At 42.9% G+C, this 26,828-nt stretch overlaps 1 protein-coding gene across 1 annotated transcript; it reads right to left on the bottom strand.

Moving 5' to 3' along the window:
- Positions 1-340: 340 nt before the first annotated feature.
- LOC144704438 (SIN-like family protein) lies at positions 341-23,415 on the bottom strand. Its single transcript, XM_078576856.1, has 13 exons — positions 22,980-23,415; positions 21,801-21,869; positions 21,082-21,189; positions 18,953-19,018; positions 15,741-15,902; positions 13,753-13,800; positions 13,192-13,298; positions 13,031-13,102; positions 12,164-12,215; positions 10,929-11,512; positions 8,460-8,666; positions 8,260-8,380; positions 341-781 (listed from the first exon to the last, which is right to left on the bottom strand). The coding sequence occupies exons 1-13, from the start codon at positions 23,358-23,360 to the stop codon at positions 707-709; spliced, it is 2,052 nt and encodes a 683-aa protein (XP_078432982.1). The 5' UTR covers positions 23,361-23,415; the 3' UTR covers positions 341-706.
- Positions 23,416-26,828: the final 3,413 nt, after the last annotated feature.

The raw sequence follows: 26,828 nt of genomic DNA, 5'->3' as shown, positions 1-26,828 counted from the left end.
TGTTCAAGAACTTACCTTCATTCAGGAATTGAATGAAGCAGCACAACTAGACTTTGTATATGCCTAGGAGGATGCCTCAGTGCTTGGGCATCAAAGAATCATAACTTGATGAGACTTGATGAAATCAGCTAGAGATGATCTAAGTATCATAAATGTGGCCAAGAGTACAAGTATGCTTTCTTTGTGAGATGACTTTAATTTGAATATCATTTCTTTGAGAAAGCGTTCTAGAACTTCTACATTTCAATATTTGTCCATCTACGCAGTTATTATGGAATAAACATACTTAGGTTGACCAACAAAAATTAAACCCGTCAATAATCATAGTAAATCACTGAGCTTACTCAATCAAATGTAATTTTTTGAATAACTCGAATTAATCATTTAAATTACAAAGGAACCAAGAAATTATTGGATAACAATTGGATGAATGAACTTTCAGCATGAGGATATAGAGATAGAGAGAGAGTGAGAGAGAAAAAATATGCTCCAAGTTTCATCACGTTTAGTTTCTAATAATACTATATTAATGCTGAAAACTGATTACAATCCTAACTTTAAACCGAAAGTGACAAGAATCAGCTCCGCTGTACACTCAACTCAAAGTTTTGCAGTAACTCTGAGTCCAGGTAGTGAAGGATACACCCACTCGAAAAGATGAATGCCAGGGATTGTACGAAAAAAATGGAACTGGTATCTGGACATCTTACGATGGCATGTCGTCTCCGCTTTTGAGAAGCCATCCGGCTCCTCTATTTGACACACAGAGCTCACTCAACACCTGAAATCAACCGTTTATCAAGCTCTTAATTTTTAGCATGGGCAATTGTGTATTTTAATACATGCTCTTAGAATTCCACCATTACAGTAAGGAAACATTTGACACAAATAGGCAAATATAAGCTTAACTATGCAAAGGCAATGACCCGAAGAGAAAAAAAGAGCACTGCAAGAAGTGGTAAGTTAAAGAAGCTTAAAAGGCAAATATCGATGTGAAGAACATAAATTAAGAGGAAAATTGGTAAAGTTAAAATATGCAGAATGAAAGAAATAGCTCAATGCTCTTATTTGAAACCATTACTTGCATCCTTCAAAATAAAGATAAAGGTAATAAGATCATTCTCTATCGATGCCTGGAAAAATTATTCGTCAGAAAATTGGTAAAATATCAATAACCAGAATTAAGGACATTTAGGCAGACAGCAGAATCTGATGCTCCAAGAGTCAGATTCCGCTGTCTGCCAAAGAGTCAAGAGTGCCCTCTTTGACAGTGGACGGCAGCTGGCAAAAGAGGGCCCTCTCCTGGCATTTTGCTGAAGGGACTTAAAGAGGGCAATCGGAGAGAGCGCTTGGATGACTAATGGCCGAAGGTGGATGGCAGAGGCGGACACCTGAATGCTGTGAGCATCTGATGATGGATGGATGTAGGCGGACACGTGGATGTTCTGAGCATCTGACAGCGGAAGGCAGTTTCCAGACGGCGGAGGAGTTGTGGAGAGGACATACAGGTAGCAGCGAGAGTAGGGGATGGAGGTTAAAAGATTGTAGGGAACAAACAGTAAGTTTGGAGACAGGATGGCGGTAGACGGATGGCAGGGGATGAATAGCCTCTGATGACTGCCAGCAGACAAACAGATGCTCTGAGAATCTGACCACATAAGGTAGTAGGCTGGGGCTGGAGGAATCATAGAGAGGGTGGACAATAGACAGTGGAGGATGTTAGTGGAGGTAGACATCAAAGGATAGATGGCGCCTGATGGTGGAGGGAGGATGGCAGTAGGCAGAAGGCAGACAGCCACTTAATGCAGATAGCGGACGCTCAGAAGCTCCGAGAGTTGGCAAGATGCCCAGCTGTCGTCAGAGGTCTGTGGACGAAGGGAAGGTAAGAGGTAATGGTGAGAAGTTTGGGGAAGGTGGATGGTGGTCGTCAGATGGCGGAAGCTCTTAAAGTCTGTGAAACACCCAGACAGTAGAAGCTTTTAAAGTCTGTAGGACACCCAGGCAGCAGAAGGCGGGTGGTGGTAAGTGGGCGACAGACTGCATATGTCGGTGGACAGCAGACGGTCTGAGAGTTGAACTGAGGAAAATTGGTTGTTGCCAGGCGGAGGGTTGGACTGGAAAATTGCTGAAGGGGCCGACTACAGCAGAGAGGTCGACAATGGGAAAAGGGGAAGGTGAAGACGGGTTGACAGAAACATACTGGCTAGTCCAGGCTATGGCCACACTGGTGGAGGGAATCAGCAGCCTGAGGAAGTAATCATGGAGCACCAGAAGTGCCTCTTCCGGAGTCCAACAGTCTGATGTAGCCAAGAAGGGCAGCAGGTAATCTCAAGTGTCATGAGAAGTATAAGTGCAACATAGCTAATGTCCTCACCAACAGAGGAATGCATTATGTAACCAGAGGTGGGAACACCTGAAGCAGCGGAGGCCTGCAGGATCAACTCCATAGTGCGACTAGCGGGAGGCAGCAAGCATTTCAGGGTGGTGGTGGTGACAATCCCACCGATCACCCAACTGGTAGGGGACAAATCCAGCTCAACCTGATGGGGACAGGAGGCCATGTTGCGCAATGGGTGACTGGCATGGGAATGGCGTGCCCGTCAGACATCGTCAACAAGGATCCAAAGGATATGGTCAGAGACATCGAAGAGGTGAAACACATTGGACTGCGGTCAAAACAGATGAGAGATAGGTGATGGTGAGACCCCATCAAACTAGGGCACTATGGCCTCCAGGGGATGAGATGAGACGAGACGCAGGTTCACCCGGGGGGAGAGCATATGCTTCAGATGCTTAGCGTGAGGGCACTAAACCTGAGAGTGCAGGAAGCCATTAATTCGCTGGAGATGTACAGGCACAGGGCACCGTAGTTTGAATGCCCACAAGATGAACTTAAAAAGGGACAAAGGGGCCATGCGCAGGAGACTGAAGGGCCAGAGCATCTCGGGGGCCAAGTAGGGGCCTGGCAGTAGTAGGGAAGGCAGAGCCCTGCAACGGCCTCCTTTGGGGTGCTTGGTGGGAAAGTGCTTGGGGGCTCCCGACACTAGACGATGTTTGGTGAGAGCTATGGAAGAAGTTCTGGCATTGGTTTGGGCAGAACTGTGGCTGCTGGACATAGGTGTCTTCTTCATATGAATAGTCTCCATGGTGGCATATGTTATCATTTGCGGATGGACCATCAGGTCAATGGGGGCACGAAGGTACACTGGCATTGGGTTCTCAAGGCAGATGGGACCCTGGGGGGGATTGAGCAATAATATCCAGAAAATCAGAGGGATTCCAATGGGCTATCAATCAGGGCAGGTAATGGAGGATATGCGTAGGCCTTTCAGGAGATTCAAGGCCTTATCTCAACTAGCCTGTGATACGCCAATGTAGTATCAGTGGAATAGTTCTAACGGAAATTCAAGAAATTCGATATAACTGTCCAATGTAGGCCAAGTTTGAACAAGAATGAGTTCGGTGAGAAGATTTGGAGATAGAAGATCTGGACGGCACCCCTTCCCTTGGCGAAGCTCCTTCCTCGATCTTGAATAGCTCCATGAGACAATTTTGGAGGTAGAACTGGACGGGTCCTTCCCGTGGCGGAGCTCCTCCGTCGATCTTGAATAACTCCTCGATTTCAACAAGCTCCTTCCAGATCAGCAGGCTGGTTCCCGCTACTCTGGACCTTTGATGGTGGAACCGTCGCCCTCGAGTTCCAAGAAAAGAAAAGGACTGCCTTACCCGATCTCCACTTCCCTTATTCATAGGGTTATGTCTCTTCCCGTCCTGCTTGGTCAACACATACGGTCAGCAGCCGTTGACCGCTCTCTGTTTATTCTTTCTTATGTATTTCCTTGAATAGAATTTATCAGCCTGATATCTGGGGACCCCAATGCGGTGGTGTTGGAGGTGTAGACGATCACGGAATTCCATCCACTGGGGCGGGTTCAGCTTCGAAGCCTGGAGAGGACATTCACGGTCAGATTGACAGTCCAGCCCCTCCCACCAGAACCAACAACCTTAAGGAGATTGGTCGAATGGAATGGTACTCATCAAGAGGAACTCCACCTGGAGAGATAGGAGTCGAGGACTTTAGGAGTCAGCCAGGGTCCTATGGATGTACAAAGGCCAGAGACCTATCTACAGAAGGAAGCGACATCAGTGGTGGCGTTAAACAGGCAAATGCCCATCAGAGAAGGTGTCAATAGAATGCATCAGATAGCCATCAAAAGAGGGACCCCACATCTGGATCACTGTCAGCCAGGCTCAGGGTCCACAAGAGAGGGTGGCACTGCAATTCCAGTCCTACAGGGCTCTAGCACAGTCGGGAGGGTGATATGATCCATCAGCGCGTCTATGCCCAGAAGAAGACCCGACAGCGACATGACCTGGAAGTTCAGGCCCAGCCCACTTCGGTGCCAACTTAAGCCCTTCCTCCCTGGAGGTAGGACAGGAAGAAGATAATTTGTGAGTCCCTCTAGTACCCTTTCCTGTGCTTCGTTCGGGTCATGACTCTCCCTCTCCCTGCTTGCAGGCCTGACGTCGTCCCCCTGCTGAGCAATGATTGTTCATCGGCGATCTGTCGGCATCCTCTCGACCATTCCCTCTCTCCTCTCTACCCGGGAACTCTCTCTCATCTCTCTGTGAATGCTGGTGAATGCATTGTGATAATTTAGAATATAATTTCCGGTTTGGAAATCAAGTTACAAGTGCGGATCAATCACGCTTCTGGGCCAGGATCATATCAGAGGGCAGTTGAGAAGAGACACGTCTCAAAGGGGAAAACCGTGATGCTTGCAGATGACACAGAGATAAATAATGGGAAGTGGAGTGTAAGAGAAACCACAGATGATGCGGGTGAGGGAGCCGCTTACCAACTGGTGGGGAGGAGTGATGGTTGAGGCAGTGGGCCGGTAGAGGGTGCAGTCACGGGGTTGAGGGCAATCAGTGCAGCTATGAAGTGCAGCTCATGGAGTGTGCTCAGATTCAGTGATGAGCAACAGCGCATAGTGGTGAGAGATACCTTGCGAGTGGGGCACCATGGTGGGTTGCTTCCAAGAGAATATAGTGTAAAGTTGTGCGGCATGGGATTTGAATCTGGTGCAGTGAGGCTTTCTAGAGGGTTTCTGGTTTTTGAAGCTGGCTTTCGAAGGGGAGAGTAGCAATAGGATCCTCAAACTATCTTGGGGTAGCCTCTCATGTTAGCCCACAAGGGCATTTCGGTCATTTGTTCATCTATTTCCTTTAAATAGGGATGCCCTCCCTTTAGGAACAGCCAAGAAGAATGAAGTAAGGTCTCTTGTCTCTTCTCTACATGTCTACTGTCCCTTTTCCTTTACGATCCCCGTCCCTCGTGATCGTCTCAACCTCACTGCATCTTCAGGCGGCTTGTCCCCGGTCAATCCCTGCCTCATTAAAAACAACCTCCCCTTGGATCATTCCCGTTTCTCCTCTCTACCCAGGAACCTCTCATCCTTGTCTATTCCCTTCCCTGATCCAAGCCTACATCCAGGATCGTATCAGTTTCCTATCCGTGAATGTAGTGGGCCACTCTTGGGGGTTTGTGGTCGCCTCAATCAGGATGTTGGTTTACCAATAGGAATATGGACGGGGAAGTTTGTGGCCTCAGTGAAGTCAAACGGCAGTGTTATGACTTTAAATGATTTGCCATCTCAGTGTACAGTCCAGTTACTGCAGTGCTGGAGGCCTCCCTGGAGGGAGAGCTGTTCGGAGTGCCAGGGGCTTCGGTTGCTGTCTGGGAGGGGGGCTTCTATAGGTTGCTGTCTGGGAGGGGGGCTTCTATAGGTTGCTGTCTGGGAGGGGGGCTTCTATAGGACATTTAGGCCATTGGATAGACTGAATGGAGCTGGTGGGTGAGACCCAGACTTGTCTGACTTCTGGAACTTCATATTAGGGGTGAGGCTAAAGGAAATGGGGCCAATGGATTCTGCACGTACGTGGAGGAGAACAAAGTGGTCTAATTGCAAGCGTTATCCTTTCAGATAACCAAAGTTGTGAGTTCATGAAAACCAATAGTGGGTTCACGAGGTCAGAGGCATTGTTGGCTCAAGTTCAATACTTTGGTTATGACAAGTTTCATAGCTTTTAAATACAGATTTTACGGGTGTCGTATGGTCAGTAGCACCAAGGTTACACTTGTAGCTCGACTTGTAGCTCGACTTGTAGCTCGACTTGTAGCTCGACTTGTAGCTCGACTTGTAGCTCGACTTGTAGCTCAAGGTTACACTCAACAAGGCATTGACTACAGAGAAACTTTTGCACTCCTATCAAAGATGAACACAGTAAGAATACTGATTCATTAGCTGCTGCCCACAGTTGGACCCTCCTTCAGTTTGATGTAAAAAATGCATTCCTTCATGGTCACCTCCACGAAGAGGTATACATGAAAACTTCGCTGGGATATGAACATCCTCCGGGACAGGTTTGTCGCCTTCGCAAAGCTCTTTATGGACTTAAACAATCCCCTCGTGCATGGTTTGAACGTTTTACTCATGCCATGAAACAATTTGGCTATCTCCAGTCTAATGGTGATCACACTCTCTTTTATCATCATCTGCTCCAAAATTATATTGTAATTCTTATTATCTATGTAGACGATATTATTATTACTGGAAATGATATTGGTGGTATTGAAACATTAAGCCAACACTAACGAACACAGTTTGATATTAAAAGTCTAAGACAACTTATATATTTTCTTGGGATTGACGTAGAACACTCACCTAGTGGTATCACTCTATCTCAACAAAAATACATATATGATCTCCTTAATGACACCGGATATCTCCAATGCCAACCTGTCTCAGCTCCACTGGAATTGAATCATAAACTTCATCCATATATTAATGGTACTGATACTGATCCTCTTGAGTATCAACGTCTTATTGGAAAACTCATCTACCTAGCTCATACATGACCGGACATCTCATATTCAGTCAACGTTTTTAGCCAATTTATGCACCGCCCTAAAATTTCTCATCTGCAGGCTGCTTATTGGGTTCTTCGCTACTTGAAACAGACCATTGGCCTTAGTCTCACATTTTCTCGTGGTAAGCCATTACACCTTGCGATTTTTACTGACTCAGATTTTGCTGGTTCCCAGGTAGATCATAAATCAACTACAGGTTATTGTTCTATTCTATGTGGAAATCTCATCACTTGGCGCAGTAAGAAACAATCAGACGTTTCTCTCTCAAGTACTGAAGCTGAATTTCATGCTCTCACAAAGGGAATCAGTGAAGCACTCTGGATACAAGGAATTCTCAGTGAATTAGGCCTGCCTCCGGCTAAACCTATCACCATGTTCTGCGACAACAAATCTGCAATTAGCTTGGCTCATGATCCAGTCCAGCATGATCGTACCAAACATATGGAGATCAATCGACATTTCGTTAAAGACAAGCTGGAGTCAGATCTCATTGAGATCACCTATATCCCTACCAAACTTGCAGATCTTTTGACAAAGGGTCTCTCTCGTGAACAACATGAAGGTCTTGTCTCCAAGCTGGGAATGAACAACATCCATTCCTGCACTTGAGGGGAGGTGTCAACGGAGAATCACCTAGCACGTAATCCATCACGTGCTACACACGATTTGAGGCACCTTGTAATAGCTGTTGTGAGAGCTATTGGGCCTTGAAGTATAAGCCCAATACGTGTATTGTATATATGTAACAAAAGAACCTAATAAAGTTTGACGGTCTTTTTTTCTTTTACAGGATTCCTCTTCCTCTCTCCTATTCTTCTCCTCGACAGTAGTAATTGAGCCCAAACTTTTATTGTGAGAGATTTGTGGATCTTCTTGACTAATCCTAGATTTATTTAACCGAATTTCCCTGTAACCCGACTTCCTAGACACCATTTCTGTTTGTCTTAGCAATGGATGCCTAGCAGTGGATGCACAGGATACGAGTATAATTCAAGCATGTTTACATGGTCTGGTGAGGGGTTTTCAGGCAGAGCTACCCAATAAGCATTCCATTACTTCAATATGCAGAAGACAACATTCTTCATAGATGGTTAGGAATGGGTACTCTTCCCTCTTTTCTTAAAAAAATTAAGAATAAAGAAGCAGTTCAATGTTCTCTTTCCCAATAAACACTTCATTAAAACGAAAAGACAGTTTTTCCATCTATTGATGTGGAGGAAATTTATTCATTAAAAAATTGATTGAATAATGATACCCATAATGAAAGAAGAGAAAATCCAGGAATACGCAAATAGCCGAAGTTCTCCTTTCCAACCAAAAATCACCTGGTTAAAATCTGAAGCAGAGAACTGCTTCTTAAGCGCCAACTCAACCGCAGCAACAATCTCTCCCTTCTTTAATTTTTCGGTTCGCGGCCTTCCCCGCAGAAGAGTGATGATAACATTCCTGAAGAAGGAAAAGAAAACGAGTGAGAAAATCTTCACATGGAGAAGAGAACTAAAGATGAAATTATATTGATAGTCACCTTAAAGGGTTGAGGGCTGGGTTGCTACTTGACTTGGGGACGAACACATCATGAATTTTCTCCGCAACCTTGCATATAATCGGCTCAAGCTCTGTTGCTGGTGCAGAGGCGCCGTGAGCAGCGAGAACAAATATTCTTGGATCCGCTTTTGGTAGTGTGGATTTTGAAACAGCCATCTCCCTTAAACCCTGGCGAATCTGGTTCATGCTGAGAGATAAAATAAGGACAAATAACAGATATTAAATATAAATTAAATTTAAATCCAAGGTGATATGGAAGTAAACAAATTTTGAGAGTAAAATAGATTTTGACCCAGGAAACTATGGAATTTACGTATCGCTTTCAGATAAAAAATATAAAAACATCAGCTTTTGGTGATGTGGATTCAGAAACAGACATCTCCCTTAAACCCTGGGGAATCTGGTTCAAGCTGATAAAATAATTAAAGATAATCCAACATTATGAGGAAGTTCAAAAAATTCGAATCCATTTAGAGGAAACATAAACATCATCATGAATTTGACAAGGGTAACGGTGCGATTCAGGTCATGCGTTCAGATTTTTTTTTTTTTGAACAATAAAGAAGATCGCCCAGCTTGGTGACCCTCCGTACACGTGGGCAGGAGGGATCTAGGCCAAAAAAAAATGGCCCCTCGTGCCCCCCATACCCTCCACCTCAGCCAGGACCAAACCAACAGAACATAAGTCTCTCCACTTCATTTATAGCCCTATCCACTGACATTTCCGTCCCCTTGAATAAGACCTCGTTGCGGTGGGACCATATCGCCCAGAGTACTGGGAATCTCATCCCCCCCTCCTCAAACCCCCGTTGACGCCACGGCATTGTGGCCCATAATACCGAGCTCGACGTAATCTCTGCTAGCCCCTGGCTAGCCTATACTATGCCTTATGTGTACGGAGGAGGAAGAGGAGTGCGAGCCGACATTGGAAGAAAAGATGCTCGCACTCCTCTTCCTCCTCCGTACACATAAGGCATAGTGATGATTCCGCCGGGAAAAACCTACGACGTCTCACGCGGGTCATTGTCCTCTTCCTGGCGAGCATGCAGGCAAACACCCTAACCTTTAGAGGTATCTTTTGCCTCCAAATTGAGCGACATGCCCCTAAGATGATCGGGTCCTCATTGTGGTGTGTTCTCAACCTCTGGTATACTCCTCGACTGTAGAACGGGCCCAATGCCCATATCCACCCATCTGCCATCCCCTCCATTGGCCTCCAGTTGCCCAGTGTTTGCTGAAGGCTTAAGAAATCCTCCACCCGCTGATTTGATAAGATGGCCGCAAGCGTTGGGCACCACACCCCATCCCAACACTCTTCCACCAAGGCTTGCCAATGACAGGCTAGGGCATACAGGCGAGGGAAAAGGTTTTGTAAGCGTCCAAGCGACGTCCAATCATCCATCCAAAACCTAAAGCCGGCGCCATTCCCCAATTGAGCTGGGAAGAATTCCCTAACCAATGGGAGCACCTTCCTCAACCCTCTCCAAACGGCCGACTCCCCCCTCACCTTGTCCATCAAATTCTCCCAGCCCAAATTGGAGCTGTATCTGTCCCTCAAAACATCCTTAATCAAGTCATCCTCCGGTCCCACGATCCGTCTAGCCCATTTTGTCAGTAGAGCCACATTCAGTGTATCTAGGTGAGGTACTCCAAGTCCACCCTGTTTAGTTGGCATGCAAATGTCATTCCATGAGACCAACGCCATGCCACGCCCCTCCCCTGCATTGGACCCCTTCCAAAAGAATCTCCGCATGAGCCCGCTTATGCGTTTCTCAATACCCACCGGGAGTTTAAACACGGATAGATAAAAGGTTGGTATTGCTGAAAATACTGACCGCAATAGTACTAGTCTCCCTCCTCACGATAAAACTCTCTATTTCCATCCCTCCAAGCGTCTCTCCACCTTCTCCACCACTGGTTGCCAATCTGCTTTCTGTAAATTACCGGCAGATAAGGGTAGCCCCAGGTATCTCATAGACAATGATCCCACTGGCGTTCCAAGCGCACTGGCACACTGGGTCTCCTCCTCCGGCGATAGACCAAAACCCACAAATTCTGATTTTCCTCTATTGATGCACAGTCCCGAGCAATCTGCGAACACCCGCAGAAGTGCCGCCAAATTTTTGGCCTCCTCCAGCGATCCCTCGATGAAGAAAAGTGTATCATCAGCATATTGTAACAGAGGAATGCCCAAAGGATGGCTCGGCGTCTGGAACCCTCTAATAAAAAAAGATTCTAGGATCTGCTCTTCGTAATGCAGATTGTGAAACAGTCATCTTCTTTCAAACCCTAGAAACCTTAGAAGGAAAATTAAAATAAATAAGAGAAACTAAAGACAATATTAGAATAAGAGCTTTCTTCAGAAAAAATATGAGAATAAAGCAAAAGAGTGGAGATATAATGAAAGCAAATAAAGATAAGTTAATGCAAATATGGAAGAAGTTATTACTTGCAAACTCGGTGGGCCCGGAAAAGCTCATTAAGTGCTTTAGGAAGAGCTTCACGAATGTCTTCAGACAATGTTGACGCATCACTTTGCCTTTTTGTAGTATGGTCAGATGACGACTTCGCTCCCGAACCAGGTTTAGCAGAGCATTTTGCCATCAAGACTGAGCTCTTAAAAATTCCTGGTGAACTGTTCATGATCTGATCCTGACGACGGGACCAAAGGTTTTCCTGAATCTTTACTATTTCTGGGAAACGCTTGATGAATGATATGTCAGCAGGTTCCTTGAACTTCCAGTCCTTGCAGATTGATCTTTCAAAGGCTATCGAACTCAAAATTGGTCTAATATCCTCCATGGGAAGGTTTATCTCTTTAATTTTTCCACTAGGAATTGTATCCTTCTTTGAGAACAATGACAATATATAGTCTCTAACTAGGCCTTGACGACCTTCATAAAGGAGAGAAGTTTTCATAATCCACAGCCCTTGAACCAAAACTGAATACTGCCGAACAATTTCAATTGTGGACTCTGGCGATTCGGATGGCGCAAGGTGCATAAGAGCATCAAACCTTTGTATTTGGCCACCCTAAAATTCCGTGGAGTTTATAAGAATAAATAGAAGTTGATATTTATCACTAGAAATAATGCATAATGAATATTAATTTCAAAACTATAATAGGGTCATGATAAAGTCATTAGAAGTTGCATGAGAAAACACAGGCAACTAGGAAAGAGATCTAATAAATCAAAATTTTGAATTCAATGTAAAAGAAACTTGAGGAAGTGAGAATAAAACGGCTCAACATTCAACACAGACTTTAAAAATCAATATTTTAATATGCTGATATTTGACAGAGATTTGGACACCATCCCCAGGTCTTGATCAATCAAAAACATTGATTATTTGTCGCTATGATCGCCAACCATTGAAAACATTCTTTTAAAATTTATACTCGGATCATAATGATTTAATTAGGTACCACATGAGAAAAAATAGACAATAAGGAAATGGGTCTCATAAATTATAAATTTTGATTTCAGCATTAAAAAATATTTGAGAATGGTGACAAACATAAACAGTTCAACATTCAGAACAGACAGGTATAATATTTTTAGATGCTGATAATTGACAGAGAATATTAGATTGTTTTGAACGAAGCAACTCTTACAAAACATATGTCATATGCAATGAACATCATAACATAGGTGAATTAACAGCCTGAAATATAAAATAGACCTCAAGGAATATCTTTTTGAGACGTTCATCCAATGGGATTGCCAATAATGTCCTGCGGAGTACAAGAAACTCTCCAAAATTTAAACTTGGTCAAATAGAAAAAAAAAACGACCAAAGAGTTTTTAGAGAGCCGGTCCATAAAATATATTAAAAATTAAAAACGTTCTATTTCAAGATGGGGTTAGTGAGAAAAAGGGGGTCGTGCATCGTCAAGACAAATCATTTAGAAAAGACTAGACAGGATTCAGTATTGTAATTTATGGCAACGCTCTGTAATTCTGGACTAAGATACTGACAACCTCTTCTCTAGATTATACATGGAATAGTCATAAAGAAATCACATAAATGTTGATTAGAATGAACTATTTCTTCACGAAAGAAAACACCAAATATTGATTAATTCAAAATAACGTTTTCTTTTAGACAAAGGATGGCAAAGAGACAATGGATCTTTTCAACCCCACTCCAAATTAAAAGGTAACATGATTAAATTTGACAGAGTATAAGTTTCCACGTGGCCAGATAACTGAAACTCAAAACCTTGAGAGGCTTAGAATGAATTCCTACACTAGAGATTCAAAGCAATGCATGATGACGTGATGTGGACAAATCCTTCACAGATATACGACAGCCAAATGGTCTGTCTTTGCTGTTGCTACAATTGAGGACTATTGAACTCGATAATGATAAAACTTATGCATGCTCCAAGGGATAAGAATTATTGAACTTAATAATAATACATTTGATCAAACATTTGATGCTCAACCAAATATCCTCCATCATAGAACTGCAGGAAAGCATCTTATTATATGACTTCTTCTTTTAAGACAATCAGGAATAGCTGACAGTTTCGTCTTGACATCTAACCTTCTAGAAGGACCTTTGCTCTTGCTATTACTGGCTGACGCCCCCGGGCACAAATGGTCAAGGTAGTCGGACCTAAAGAAAACAATTTAAAAAATCAGGGAAGAAAATTGTATCAAAACTTCCTCGGATGAGAGAACCAGGTAACGAACTACAATACATACGATTTCATCAAGAATGGTATTGGATCACCCACTTCAGACATCATTCTTCTTTGGTAATTGCTTGAAATCGGGCTATCAACTCCATGATATTTAAGTGAAACCCAATCCTACATGAAAGTGAAACCTTAGTATATTGAGGACGCGTACCATATATTCCTGAAGAATAAATACATAAAACGAATCCCTAAAAATGTTAAGAAATCAAAAACTAACAACGCAGGTAAAAAATTAACTGTCAGACTAGTTTCCAAATATGCCAGTCGATTAGAGCAAAATTCTGAAAGTTTTATGTGGCAAATGACAACTGGGAAATTCGAATTCCAAGATTCTGCCCATCATTATTACCTGAACTTTAACTACAATATTTATATGGCTGAAATTTTCAACTAAATTAAAATTTAATGCGAGACAAAGCAAATTAAAATAGCAAAATACAATGGGTTAGAATCAAATGGTTTGGGGGCTGCATGAAAATTTTTAAGGCCAATAAATCCAAGTTTGAAAAAAAAGCTAAAGAGCCCAAAGCAGAATTTACTCCGCCAAATAAAAAGCCCAGTTCACCTCTAAATCATCATCGTTTTCACTAGCTGGATCCAAAGCTGTCTTCCCCTGCATCAAGAATACAATAATGTGCATTCATGAGATCCCTTCGCACAAACTTTCCCCAGAGAACAAAAATATACGGATTTGACGATAAAGCAAAAGATTATCCACTTTCCGGAAAAAAAAAATTACACCTACTATCGCCACTCTAGAATGTGATAGAAAATGTTTAACCACTTGCACACTTCCAGAATTAATTTGCAGGTAACTCATGTGAAACCTGGACTCAGGTTTGTATCAGGGAGAAAGGAGGCAGGGATCAACCGAGGATAAGCAGCCTGAAGATGCAGTGACATAGAGACAATCATGAGGGATAGGGATCATAAGGGTACAGAAGGGACGTAGGCATGGAAGAGAGGAGGGATGGGACTGCAATTGTCTAGGAGGGCTGCCTTATTTGAATGGAAATACATATCAGAGAGGAAATGACCACAATGCCCCTAGAGCTGTTGGACGAAAACGAACGACGGTTTTGAATGGACGGAAGGAACGGAACGGACTTCCATTCCGATATCCGTCCGGGGGAAAATTTCCGTCATTTTCGTCATTTGTCACCGTTCCGTCATCATCTGAAGTATGTCATTCGTTCGTTCCGTCAATCATCCACCGAAGAAAATGGAACAGAACAGACGTCACGGTGACGGAACGAGCGTCTTTGAACCCCCCCTCTTCTTTGGCGCCGTCTATCCCTTCTTCTCTCCGCTCTCCCCCTCTTCGGCTGTCCGCTGGCCCTTCTTCATCTGTTGACTCTCTCCCCCTCTCCATATATCACCCCTCTCCCTCTCTCCGTCTGTCCCTTCTCCCCCTGTGCGGTCGTCGCCTCTCGCCCTCTCTCTGTCTCTCGGCTCTCTACCTCTTCCTGGACCTGTGGATCTCTTCCTCTTCCGGTAAGCAATTGTGGAAGAAAATTCTGACTCAGACGTTTAGCTTTTTTTTAATTCAAAGTCGCAACTTCTCAGTGACCACCCAATTTAGTTGCAACTTACACAATCTGAAGAACTTAATGAAGTGTGATCTGACGTGCGATCTGAAGAACTTTCCGCGTATGAAGTGCGATCTGAAGAACTTTCAGCACGATGTACCTTCCTGCAAACTGGATGGATACTATTTTCAGCACAGAATACGCTGCCCAACAACTTGGGCAGAGCCGAGAAAGGGGGGAGGGGCGGCAGCGAGCGCGGGGAGGGGGGATGGCGATGAGCGCGGGATGGCGGGGGGGTTGGGCAGCGGCGGCGAGAGAGCGGCCGGGGAAAGGAAGGGGAGGTGGGCAGAGCCGAGAGGGGGGGTGGGTGGGGTGGGGTGGGCAACGGCACTGGGCGTCATCTGTAATAGTCATCCGTTATTTCCATCATTCATCCTTCATTTTCGTCATCCGTCATGAATGACGGATGACAAATGACGAATGACGGAAATCCCTCCGTTCAGTCATCCGTCCGTCGCCATGGACGATGACGGATGACGAAAAGTAAAATGACAGATGACGAAACGTCATCCGTTCAACAGCTCTAAATGCCCCTAGTGGGCTCGAATGACAAAACAAACCCTACAGTAAATGACAGATCTGATGCACAAGGCAGTTAGCAGGAAACACTACAGTTAATCACAGGAAAACAAATGTGGAGTTTGAAGAGCTAGGGATCTCATATTGGATATACCATATTGCTTAACTGTCAGCCCGTCAGGTATTATTTTTTCATTTTTCTGCGCCAGCTAGGGCAGAGATTGGGCGCTCAGGTGGCACATGCCCCACAGAAACCATTAAGCCAACTAAAGGTAATTCAATCATGCCCACATTCCAGTTATTAAGAACGCAAATATTAATAGAAAATTGACAGTTAGATTTTAAAAAATAGAAAATTGACTGTACAATTGCTTTTGGTGCGGAAATGTATAGAAAGAACGAGAGATCATTATGTTATTGAGGGAAAAAAGACCAAAGAACTTACCCTGCTACATGATGGCTTTGAAGATTCTGATATTTCTTCATCATCATTTGTAGCGAAACCTGTTTTCTGAGATGTGTTCTTCCTCTTACTCAACCCACTGGAATCTATATGAGACATTTGCGGCCTAAACTGCATAACTGCATGAACAGGATTCAAGTGTAACTGCAACATAGAGGAAACAAGTGTCTTACAATTTGCAAAGACTGCCAATGAATAGATGTTTACCGATCCAACTTTTTACGAAATGTTTTTTAGAAGATCTGGTTCACATAACAGAATTATGCATATATGTTTGTGTAAATCATTACCATCCTTAAAATCTATCAGTTGACAGATAGTTGGCCTTTGGCAAGGAGGGAGATATGCCACTAACGTAAATGGCAACTTCCTAACAAATTTACCATATCACGGGTATATTCAAAAGTGATTTTTTTAAGGATATATTCAAAAGTATTTAGAAAGAGCAACAAAAGATACGCACGAACAATGATGTGTTCAGAGAAAATGAAAGAAAAGGTCAACAAAGTGCAGTAGGAGAAAATCGAACAGTATCAATGCAACAATGCAAGAAACAGACATTAAGTAGAAGAAAATTTGAATGTAAACAAAAGGTATTGATGCCTATGCTCAATAGCAGAGAACTGCCATAGCCTAGTCAATTATCAGCTTGGATGTGTATAAGGTTTATTTTGCCCCCAGATGGGATGCTAGGGCCAGACGGGACAATCTTCGTCCTCATCAATCGTCCAGGATTTCTCATCCTATCCCAAGAGAATTCCATCCCAGGACCATCTTTTTACAGGGCACTCTTGTCCCTTCCAACATCCGGGAACAAAATGGCATGTGGCCTAGCGCTTGGACTTCCTAATTTATTAATACAACTATTAATTAATTTTAGTAACAGTAAGATGTATTTATTAATATATCTAGATCATAAATTTATTATTATAAATAGGTAGATAGATTTTATTAATACATCTAGTTCCTAAATTGATTATCATTTTATCTACAGGTTTAATGGGTCATCATTTTTGTTAGTGTCCCTAGGAAAAAAATTGTCGTCCCCTCTTTTTTCAGGAGGGCTGGTAAGAGACAATTTCTTCCCGCCCCCACACAAGAACCGTACATGAGTATTATTAAGCAGATGAACATTTGATTCACAAGTGGAAGTAATCTGGACAATAATTTCTTCAAAAAAATGTAATCTGGACGAGAAAAACAATGCAATAAGGTCCAAGGTAGCCATCCACCACTAGTTCAAAAGTACATTTGACTCAATTTCTCAAGGTATAATAAAAACTAACAATCCTGAAACTACCATTTTCCCAATTAGCTTTGCACGATAACACTAGTTTCTCTCTTCTTCCTATGATAGGTCCTAGTCAGTATCGTATCACCAAGATAAACAATTTTTTTTTGAAAAAAAATTAAGGCGGTCCCCCGAGAAAACGGTAACCACCCGAGAAGTACATGTGTCAAGCCCTATAACTCTGCTCATACATGATCAACTTCTCCCCTCTCCATTCACATCTCACGGGAACCATGTCGCCATGAGGCCCTCAACCTTGTGGACCTCGTGGACAAGCCTGTCTATTGAAGCCTTCCTCCCCCTAAAGATCACCTTGTTTCGGTGTAGCCATATTTCCGAAAGTGCAGTCATTGCTTGGCCCCCCTCTTATCTTCATCTAGGACTGGCTCTCTGTATGGACTCCAAGAAGGCCTCCTCTGATGTTGCATTCACAGCCAACTGTGCTTGGGAAGCACAAGTTGTTTGAGCGAAAGGGCACTCGAAGAATAGGTGGTTGCAGTCATCATCGCCTCTTGTGCACAGGGTACAAGCCAAGGAAGTATCCGAATACATCCTTTTGCGGAAGACATGGGTCACCAGTCTCTTGCGATTCAAGAGCCACCCAAGAATCTTTAGTGGGACCTTTAGGAGACAGATGGCTCGACATGCCTGAGAAATCATTTGGTCCTCCTCATTTCCCTGGTGGATCCTTGCTTAGGCTTTCCAAACTGAAAAGGGAGCACTGGTCCAAACCCCCCCCCCGTCATTTTCTCCGGGTCTTGGGCATGTCTGATTCAAGGCTTATTGCCTGAATTCAGCTAATCTTTGGTCTGACACTGCGCCATCAACTCTCAGATTCCATGTGCTGTCCCAGCACTCTCTCACTATGGCCCCAGGACATGGGGCAAGCACAAATAACTGAGGGAATTTGTCCCACAAAGGGCCACTTGACGACCAATTGTCTGCCCAAAAGTGAAATAGAGAACCGTCGCTTATTCGAGCTGAGTCAAACTCTTGGTCTTGGGGGAAAATCTGTCTTAGGCCTTGGCAGAATGGTGACATCCCTATGATTGGGCCTGTTTTCTCGTCCTAATTTAGTCCCTGACAGTAGTTGTCTTGCAGAATTTGGAAGGCTAGGTCCTCACTGGGTGCATGACCCTTGTCACCCATTTTGTTAGTAATGCCATACTCATGCTCTGTAAATGCAAGGCGCCCAGACCTCCTTGTTTAGTAGACCTGCAGACAGTATCCCATGCTACCAATGCCAACCCCCGACTCTGGTCAGTCCCAGAGCCTTTCCAAAAACCATCTTATCAACCCTTCGAGTCTCTGACAATTCCTACTGGCAGCTTGAACACTGAGAGGTGAAAGATGGGAATTGCTGACAGTACTAACCTCAGTAGCACCAGCCAACTGCCTCTGGACAACACCTCGGCTTGCCATCCTTTCATCAGTAGGTTTCCAGTCAGTGTACCTAACGCCTCTGCGCATTGTGTGTCCTCATTATGAGAAAAACCACTGCTCTAGAAAGCTGACTTGGCTCGCTTGATTTTTAAGCCCGAGAAGTCTGCGAACAAGTCGAGTAATGTGGACAGATTTTTGAGCCAATTAAATGATCCCATTGGTACTATTTTCATCACATAAACACTAATTTTAATAAATGAGACTTGTGGATGATCAGATAAGAATCAAAATTCAAATATTCAAATCTTGAGCAACGGAAACTGAGATAACATCTCAAGGACAACACACAAGGACATTTTAATAGGTTAAGGTTTTTTTGGAAAAAAAAAAAATCTTAAGACACAAACTCTTTCAGGAGTACAGTTTGACTACAAACATAAACAAATCTTCAGAAATCAATACAAGAGTACATACAGCTTGAAGACAACATAACTGTGAGAACACAAGAGACATGAGTTACCTGGTTTTCCACAAGTACCCCAACAGCATATCCAGTGACACATGGCATCTTTGATGATGATAACACCTGATAAAGAGCATAAACAATAGAGCACACGCATGAAATGATATGACCGGTATACTACTGATAAAAGATAGAGCAGTAACAACACAATAAACTTTGACAAGTAAAAATATGCAAGGATAAACATTACAAAAAACCCAAATAAAAACATAAGATTCAATACAACACCAGTGATAGATCTTGATTTTAAAATGTTATACTGCAGGGTTAAAAATATCACTCCCTAATTTATTAGGAGATTATATGTAAAAGTGTCAAAAGGCAGGCATTTAGCTTTTTAATGCATTTCTACGATTTTATTCCCACCTCCCAGGGCAGAGGGCTCTCTCTGTTGCCCTGCCTCTTACGTCTCTACTCTGATCAGCTAAATGCTGATAATCAGATGAAAGAACAAGATACAGACATGTCAGAGCCTAGACTACGTTATTTTTTAAATTTTTAACGATGGAGGTAAAAGGAAACTGATAAAAACAAGTAATGTGCTGAGCTCCATAATCCAGGACCTCCAGTGCAGTCATATGTGATAAGTGCTAAGGCTTGAGAAAAGGAATACCTAATAGCTAGAATGTAATCAAGCAGTTCAACAAAAGAAATCCCAAACAAAATGTCAAGAGAGGAAGGAAGAAGATAATGACATAACTCAGTAGAGTACATGGCTGGGTATACATATACCCTAGGAGGGAGAGAATGATAAGAGGGCTAATGGGCTTATAGAATAGGGCCCATTAGCCCATAAGGCTGACTATCTCACTAACACAAAAAATAATTAAGTTTCACATCAATGCATTCATGTGATGAATTCTGAGCATAGAATAAATTTCAGGAGGCTACGATAGACTTTGAAGGTCAGAACGAAAGGAAATTCATTACTAATCATCAATTAAACAAGGAACATGAAAAACGAAGAATTTGACATCAATAGAATCTTTTTATCATTCTTTCCTTGATTTGTTCTTCTTGTCCCTCCCTTAAATCTAACAGCATGTAGCCAGGCATCAAATTTATTTGAAGAAAAGAAAATGGATAAGGAATTTTAAAAGTCTGAATGTGAACGCAAGGGTTTTACCAGTTGTGATTGAAGTCAATGCAATTAAAACGACCAAACAACAAATGACTTTTCTTTCACATGCCTTCTTTTTTTGTCTAGTTCATTCAAAATGGATGCGTCTCTTTAAAGATAATTGTCAAAACCTGCTCCCTTTAACCCGCTCAACTTCTTCCTCTCCAGTGCTTCTTGTCCTCTCTCATGTGGATAGGGTTTACCAAATGAAAATCATACTCATCCAATTCTGAAAGCAGGTTTGAATATCAGCCAATACAAATAAGTCAACTGGGCCTACTTGACTTTAGTCACTCATTCTCACGTGGAGAATAAGTTACTTAATCATTAGGTCACGTGAGTCATCAACATGTCCCACTCAAACCGCATATGAAGAATGACAGCGTGAGGGTCCATTTATACCATGTGGCTGTTAGGACCCCATCACGGGTCTACCAGAGGAAACGACGTGGGCCACAAGAGGGCCCACGACCTTCAGTGGAGCCCATCAGGGCAGAGATTGCGGAGGTGCGCTCGATGGAAAAAGGGGGAAGCGACGGGGAAGACGGCAGTCAGCAGAGTGGTACGCTTTTCTCTTTCCCTCTCCCCTTGAACCTTTCCGGAACCCTAACCTACCTCTCTCTCTCTCTCTCCTGCCTTTCTCCTCCAGGCGATGGAACGCTCGAAGGGTTAGCTGCGCGGCGGGACTCCACCTGAAACGCCGGCACCCTCTTGTCCCTCCTTTCCCCTCACCAAATCTCTCCCTGTGTTTCACTCCCCGATATTTTGACCAGACGGAAGGACATATTTGTTTGGGGTTTCATTCTGAAGTATCTTTTTACATTAGCGGGAGCGAGGACTCTACCAGTGGCCCACACACAGAGAAGGACGAGAAAAAAATAATGACATGGGAAACAGAAGCTGGCTAACAATAATCCTAAATGCTATGTGCAACGTGCACAACCAGAGAAAATAAAATAAAATCCAATGAATAATAGCAAGTAATTAAGAACTCTGACAAACCAACCTGCTTCTTTATCCTCAGGTGATCCTCTGCCTCACCATCATAATTTTCACTGTCAATGTCCATCGCCAATTCAAAATCGATCTTTGATTGTTTAGTTTTTATCCGGACCTGCTTGGAAGGACAGAAGAAAAACGAACTCAAAGATTCAAGCACAATGTTACTCAGAAGACAGATTCAATACTAGCAAAAGAATATCAAACTGATAGAAACCTCGGATATCTCCATCGAGGAACAGGATATAGACACGAATCTGTGCCTTAACCACCTCTGAGATAGTCTTTGAGGATAACAACGAAATTCATCATTGTAATTGTCCGCACCCTGAGTAGCAGTGGCAATTTTGTCATCGTCACCATCACCCTCCAGCAGATGAATGGCGACGACAATTTGCAATTGTTTATCTTTATCTGAGGGAGGTTAATAAAGGGACGATGATGAGAGAAAATTGTTTCATGATCTTCATCCTGATGAGAAAAAAATACGCCCACCAATGCTAAAATTGCCATCCTGGGAAGGATGAATGACGAGGATGATGACGACTCATCATCATTATTGGTGACGGTGACAGACAACACTTTTCTGGGAGGAAATCCCAGCCTCTATCCAACATAGTTCTTGATTTCTCTCCTTAGGGAAAGACAAGTGAATAAGGGAATTATGATAAATCCAAAATTACCCAAAGACACATGTTAGTAGTTGGGACAGCAACACATGCATACCTCTTGACATCTTTCATTCAGTTCATATGGCCGCCAACATGGCCTAAGAGGGTATTGCATCACATAGAGCTGAAACATAAAAGATGAGAAATGTTCAACAGTATGGTATTTTACTTTATTGGGCAGCTAATGGGAAGAGAAGCAGAGCTAAAATTTCATTAAATTACTCTAAATATTCTAAGTGATTTCATCATCCAAACAAAGCCCAGTGCGTCTGAAAAACGATTTTCGGTAAATAAAACTGACGTTCCATGAGGTATTATTTGAATGCCAAGTTATCGAGGACATAACATTTCAAATAACTTGCACCTCCCTCATTAAAAATACTGGATTTTTTTAAGAAAGAAAAAAATGGACATTTTAAGACGGTTACTTATAAATGATTAACACTATGGAAGGGAAAAAACACAGCAGAGCTTAAGACGAAAGCTTTATTTGAATCTTATCATCTTAGCCTGGACAAACATCGTAATCAGGTTCCCAATAAAAAAATAATAGTGTTTCGCCAATAAAACTGACATAGTATTACACTGTGTGTCATATGATAGATAGTTGACTTCTCCGCAGCATTATAAGGGATATAGACAAACAGCAATATTCACACCGCGAAGCGCGCATAGAATAAAAACGAAGTTTCAATTGTTTTTTTCTTTGCAGAAAAGGAAGCTTCAATTGGTTTTTGTGTAGAAAACGAGGTTTCAGTAAGTAACCCTCAAAATACACTAACCATTATTCGATTTCGGGTATTTTTGAAAGAGATCGGACCACTGGACGCCAAGCAGCAAACTTTAAGAAAACAATAAAGTTAATACCGTTTTGTCAGCCTCCAAGGGAAGAAACCTCAAGTTCATAAAAAAAGTCAGGAAACCCTTTTTCAAACAGATGTTATAGCATAAAATATTGTCCATGATATCTTCTTTAAATCCCGTAAGCAGAAAAGTTTTGGGACAGAGATTTACAATCGAGGATTTTAAGTCATCAAATCTCTAAACATTCAGACATATATCTACCGCAATCTCTCTCTAATAATCATAAATGTCATTTTATTATTTGAAGGAAATCGGCGATCAACCCGAAAACTAAAAATCATACCTCCCTCTCGCTCTCTCTCTGCCCGACAGACACCAACAATCAATAATCTTCAATATTTCAGAGAATGTGGAAAGAATAGAAACATACCGCCGTGTCAGCGTCCAAGGGGGAGGGCTTGAAGAAAACATCAATCTCCCGAACAACTTCGTCAGTCTCCTCATCAACCCCATCAACATCCATGGACGCAATCCCAGCAGCGAAGTCCTCATCTTCCTCCTTGAGAAAACCCATGAAATCAGAGCCAGCGGGATCGCCGGGGAGCTCCAATTCCTCCGGTTTCTCCGCTTCCTCCTGCTTCTTGACAGGGGGGAAGGGAGGAGGAAGGGGGAGATCGGAGGAGGGGTTGTCGGGGTCTGGTTTGGGGGGGAGTTTGGCCTTGAGCTTGGGTTGGAACTTGGATTTGGGCCTGGCCGGGGCGGCGTTGAATCCCATGTCGAGGTCGAGAGACATGTCGACGTCGTCCTCCATGGCCGACGGGAAAGCAAAGGTTTGAAGAACCTGCGATGAGTGGCTTCTCTTATAAGAGGAGAGCTTTCTTGGCGCTTAGCACTTTAGCAGTATGAAAAAGAACTACCCTGTATCTCTCTCTATAACTCTCTCTCTCTCTCTCTCTCTCTCTCTCTCTCTCTCTCTCTCTCTCTCTCTCTCTCTCTCTCTCTCTCTCTCTCTCTCTCTCTCTCTCTCTCTCTCTCTCTCTCTCTCTCTCTCTCTCTCTCTCTCTCTCTCTCTCTCTCTCTCTCTCTCTCTCTCTCTCTCTCTCTCTCTCTCTCTATCTTTCTCTCTCTCTCTATCTTTCTCTCTCTCTCTTTGTTTCTCCCTCTTACTCTCTAACTCACTCACTCTCTCTCTTTGTTTCTCCCTCTTACTCTCTAACTCACTCTCTCTCTCTCTCTTTGTTTCTCCCTCTTACTCTCTAACTCACTCACTCTCTCTCTTTGCTTCTCCCTCTTACTCTCTAACTCACTCTCTCTTTCCCTTTGTTTCTCCCTCTTACTCTCTAACTCACTCACTCTTTCCCTTTGTTTCTCCCTCTTACTCTCTAACTCACTCACTCTCTCTCTTTGTTTCTCCCTCTTACTCTCTACCTCACTCTCTCTGTCTATTTCTCCTTCTCTCTCTAACTCTCACTCTGTCTGTTTCTCCTTCTCTCTCTGTCTATTTCTCCTTTTCTCTCGAACTTACTCTCTCTCTCTTTGTTTCTCATTCTCTCTCTAACTCACTCTCTCTCTTTGTTTCTCCCTCTTACCCTTTAACTCACTCTCTCTCTCTCTTCTGTTTCTCCTCTTACTCTCTAACTGACTCTCTCTCTTTGTTTCTCCCTCTTACCCTCTAACTCACTCTCTCTCTTTGTTTCGCCCTCTTACTCTCTAACTAACTCTCTCTCTCTTTGTTTCGCCATCTTACTCTCTAACTCTCTCTCTCTTTGTTTCTCCTTCTCTCTTTAACTCTCTCTCTCTCTTTGCTTCTCCTTCTCTCTCTAACTGACTCTCTCTTTGTTTCTCCCTCTTACCCTCTAACTCACTCTCTCTCTTTGTTTCTCCCTCTTACTCTCTAACTGACGCGCTCTCTCTTTGTTTCGCCATCTTACTCTCTAACTCTCTCTCTCTTTGTTTCGCCATCTTACTCTCTAACTCTCTCTCTCTTTGTTTCTCCTTCTCTCTTTAACTCTCTCTCTCTCTCTCTTTGCTTCTCCTTCTCTCTCTAACTGACTCTCTCTTTGTTTCTCCCTCTTACCCTCTAACTCACTCTTTCTCTCTTTGTTTCTCCTTCTCTCTCTAACTGACTCTCTCTCTTTGTTTCTCCCTCTTACCCTCTAACTCACTCTCTCTCTCTTTGTTTCTCCCTCTTACTCTCTAACTGACTCTCTCTCTCTCTCTTTGTTTCTCCCTCTTACTCTCTAACTGACTCTCTCTCTCTTTGTTTCGCCCTCTTACTCTCTAACTCACTCTTTCTGTCTGTTTCTCCTTTTCTCCCTAACTCTCTCTCTCTGCGTCTATTTCTCCTTCTCTCTCTAAGTCTCTCTCTTTGTTTCTCCTCTCTCTAGCCTCTAACTCACTCTCACTCTCACTCTCTCTGTTTGTTTCTCCTTCTCTCTCTAACTCACTCTCTCTCTCTTTTCTCCTCTCTCTACCTCACACACTCTCTCTCTTTGTTTATATCTCTCTCTAACTCACACACTCTCTCTCTCTTTGTTTCTCCTTGTCTCTAAAACTCTTTATCTCCTTGTTTCTCCCTCTTACTCTCTAACTTTGTCTCTCTTTAATTTTTCCTCTCTCTTTATTTCTCAATCTCTCTATAACTCTCTCGCTCTTTGTTTCTCCCCCTCTCTCCCTATAACTCTCTCGCTCTTTGTTTATCCCCCTATCTTTCTCTTTATTTCTCCCGCTCTCCCGAACTCTCTCTCCCTCTCTCTGTGTTTCTTCTCTCTCTCTAACTCTATTTCCCTCTCTCTGTGTTTCTTCTCTCTCTCCTTCTCTCTGACTATCACTCTCTCTCCCTATCACTATCTCCACTATTCTAAATTTCGATAACTCTCTCACTCACTCACTGTCTCTCCCCTGTCTCTCCCTGACTCTCTCAATCTCACTCTCTCTCATCTAGGGAAGGTCATTTCATGCAACTGGTGCGAATTTGGTGCGATGTGCAATGTGGTTTGAATTTTTGAACTGCACATTGCACACCTGCCAGAATAATCTCACCGCACATCGCATAGAGGCCTATGAGATGAGAATGAGTGGTTGTCTTCAATTTAATGGTTTATCTCAAATCCATCACTGTACTCTAGTCCTTTGGGATGGATATTATGTGATCGTCAAGCCAGATCACACCACCATGTTTATTTAAGTTCATTGAAAAAATATTACGTTTATTATTATTCCAATGTGATATTTATAATGAATTCCATGACTACGTGCAATGACATAGTGAATTATGATGAGATCATAATATAGTGGATAGTCCAGATGGACATCGAATTATCCAGATAGAAAAGCATTAACTGGTCTTACTTGTACTATAATTATAGTTGATCATGTGGCCATTAGTGTGGCGACACTAAGGATAGATAATGGGTGCTCTTTGGAGAAAGAGTTCACTGAATTGATCCGAAGAATCCCTAAATGGTATTATACCTAAATGATGATCAACTTGATTCATGTCATGGTTGTATAAGTGATCCATTGACCTGAGACACCAAGGACATCTTATGGATGGACAATTAAATTTTGACTATGACTTACTGGCCTCGAATCATGGGATTCAAATAAGTTATAGCTCGGATCTAGTAAGAAGATCACGTAGGTGATTAAGTGGTCAAGACGGGATCATCTGCCCTCAGTATAAGAGGAGATTGACACAAGGAAGATGATGCGACAAATCCTTGGTCGAGGTAGAGAGGATATTGGAGAAGGCATTCTTTATTGATCCCTATTATGCATCAGTATTAATCAAAAGATGAATTAAGGTCTGACGATCAACCATTCCCTAAGTCGTTCGAGAGCCTCACACGAATGATGGACTATATATATATAGAAACTGATGACGTTAAAGGTTCTATGAGAGAGTTCAAATACTACTCGGTATCTTCTAGAGCACTAAATAAAGCCCCCCCTTTCTCCACTCTGCTCTCCTCTCTACTCAACCAAGGAGAGTGACTTCATGGCAAGAAGATCTTCAAGATTTTCAAGGGGAGTTGAAGAAGAAGAGGTGGAGATCCGAGAGCAACATGATCGCATGGATACTTATAGAGCGGGGCACGTCAATGGCTTCAAAATGATCTCAAAGTGAGCAGGTCAAGGGTGGAACAAGTTTCCCCTAACGTACATGTGACATTTTTTTTAAAGATTGATTGAGAATTGATTAACGCTTCTGCATCCATGGAAAAACATATTTTTTTCATGGTTGAACCAAGGCACAGAACACAACAGTTAGTGCATC

Source organism: Wolffia australiana, chromosome 6, assembly GCF_029677425.1.
Source record: "Wolffia australiana isolate 7733 chromosome 6, ASM2967742v1".
Lineage (NCBI taxonomy): Eukaryota > Viridiplantae > Streptophyta > Magnoliopsida > Alismatales > Araceae > Wolffia > Wolffia australiana.
This window is presented reverse-complemented; position numbering and strand designations above follow the sequence as displayed.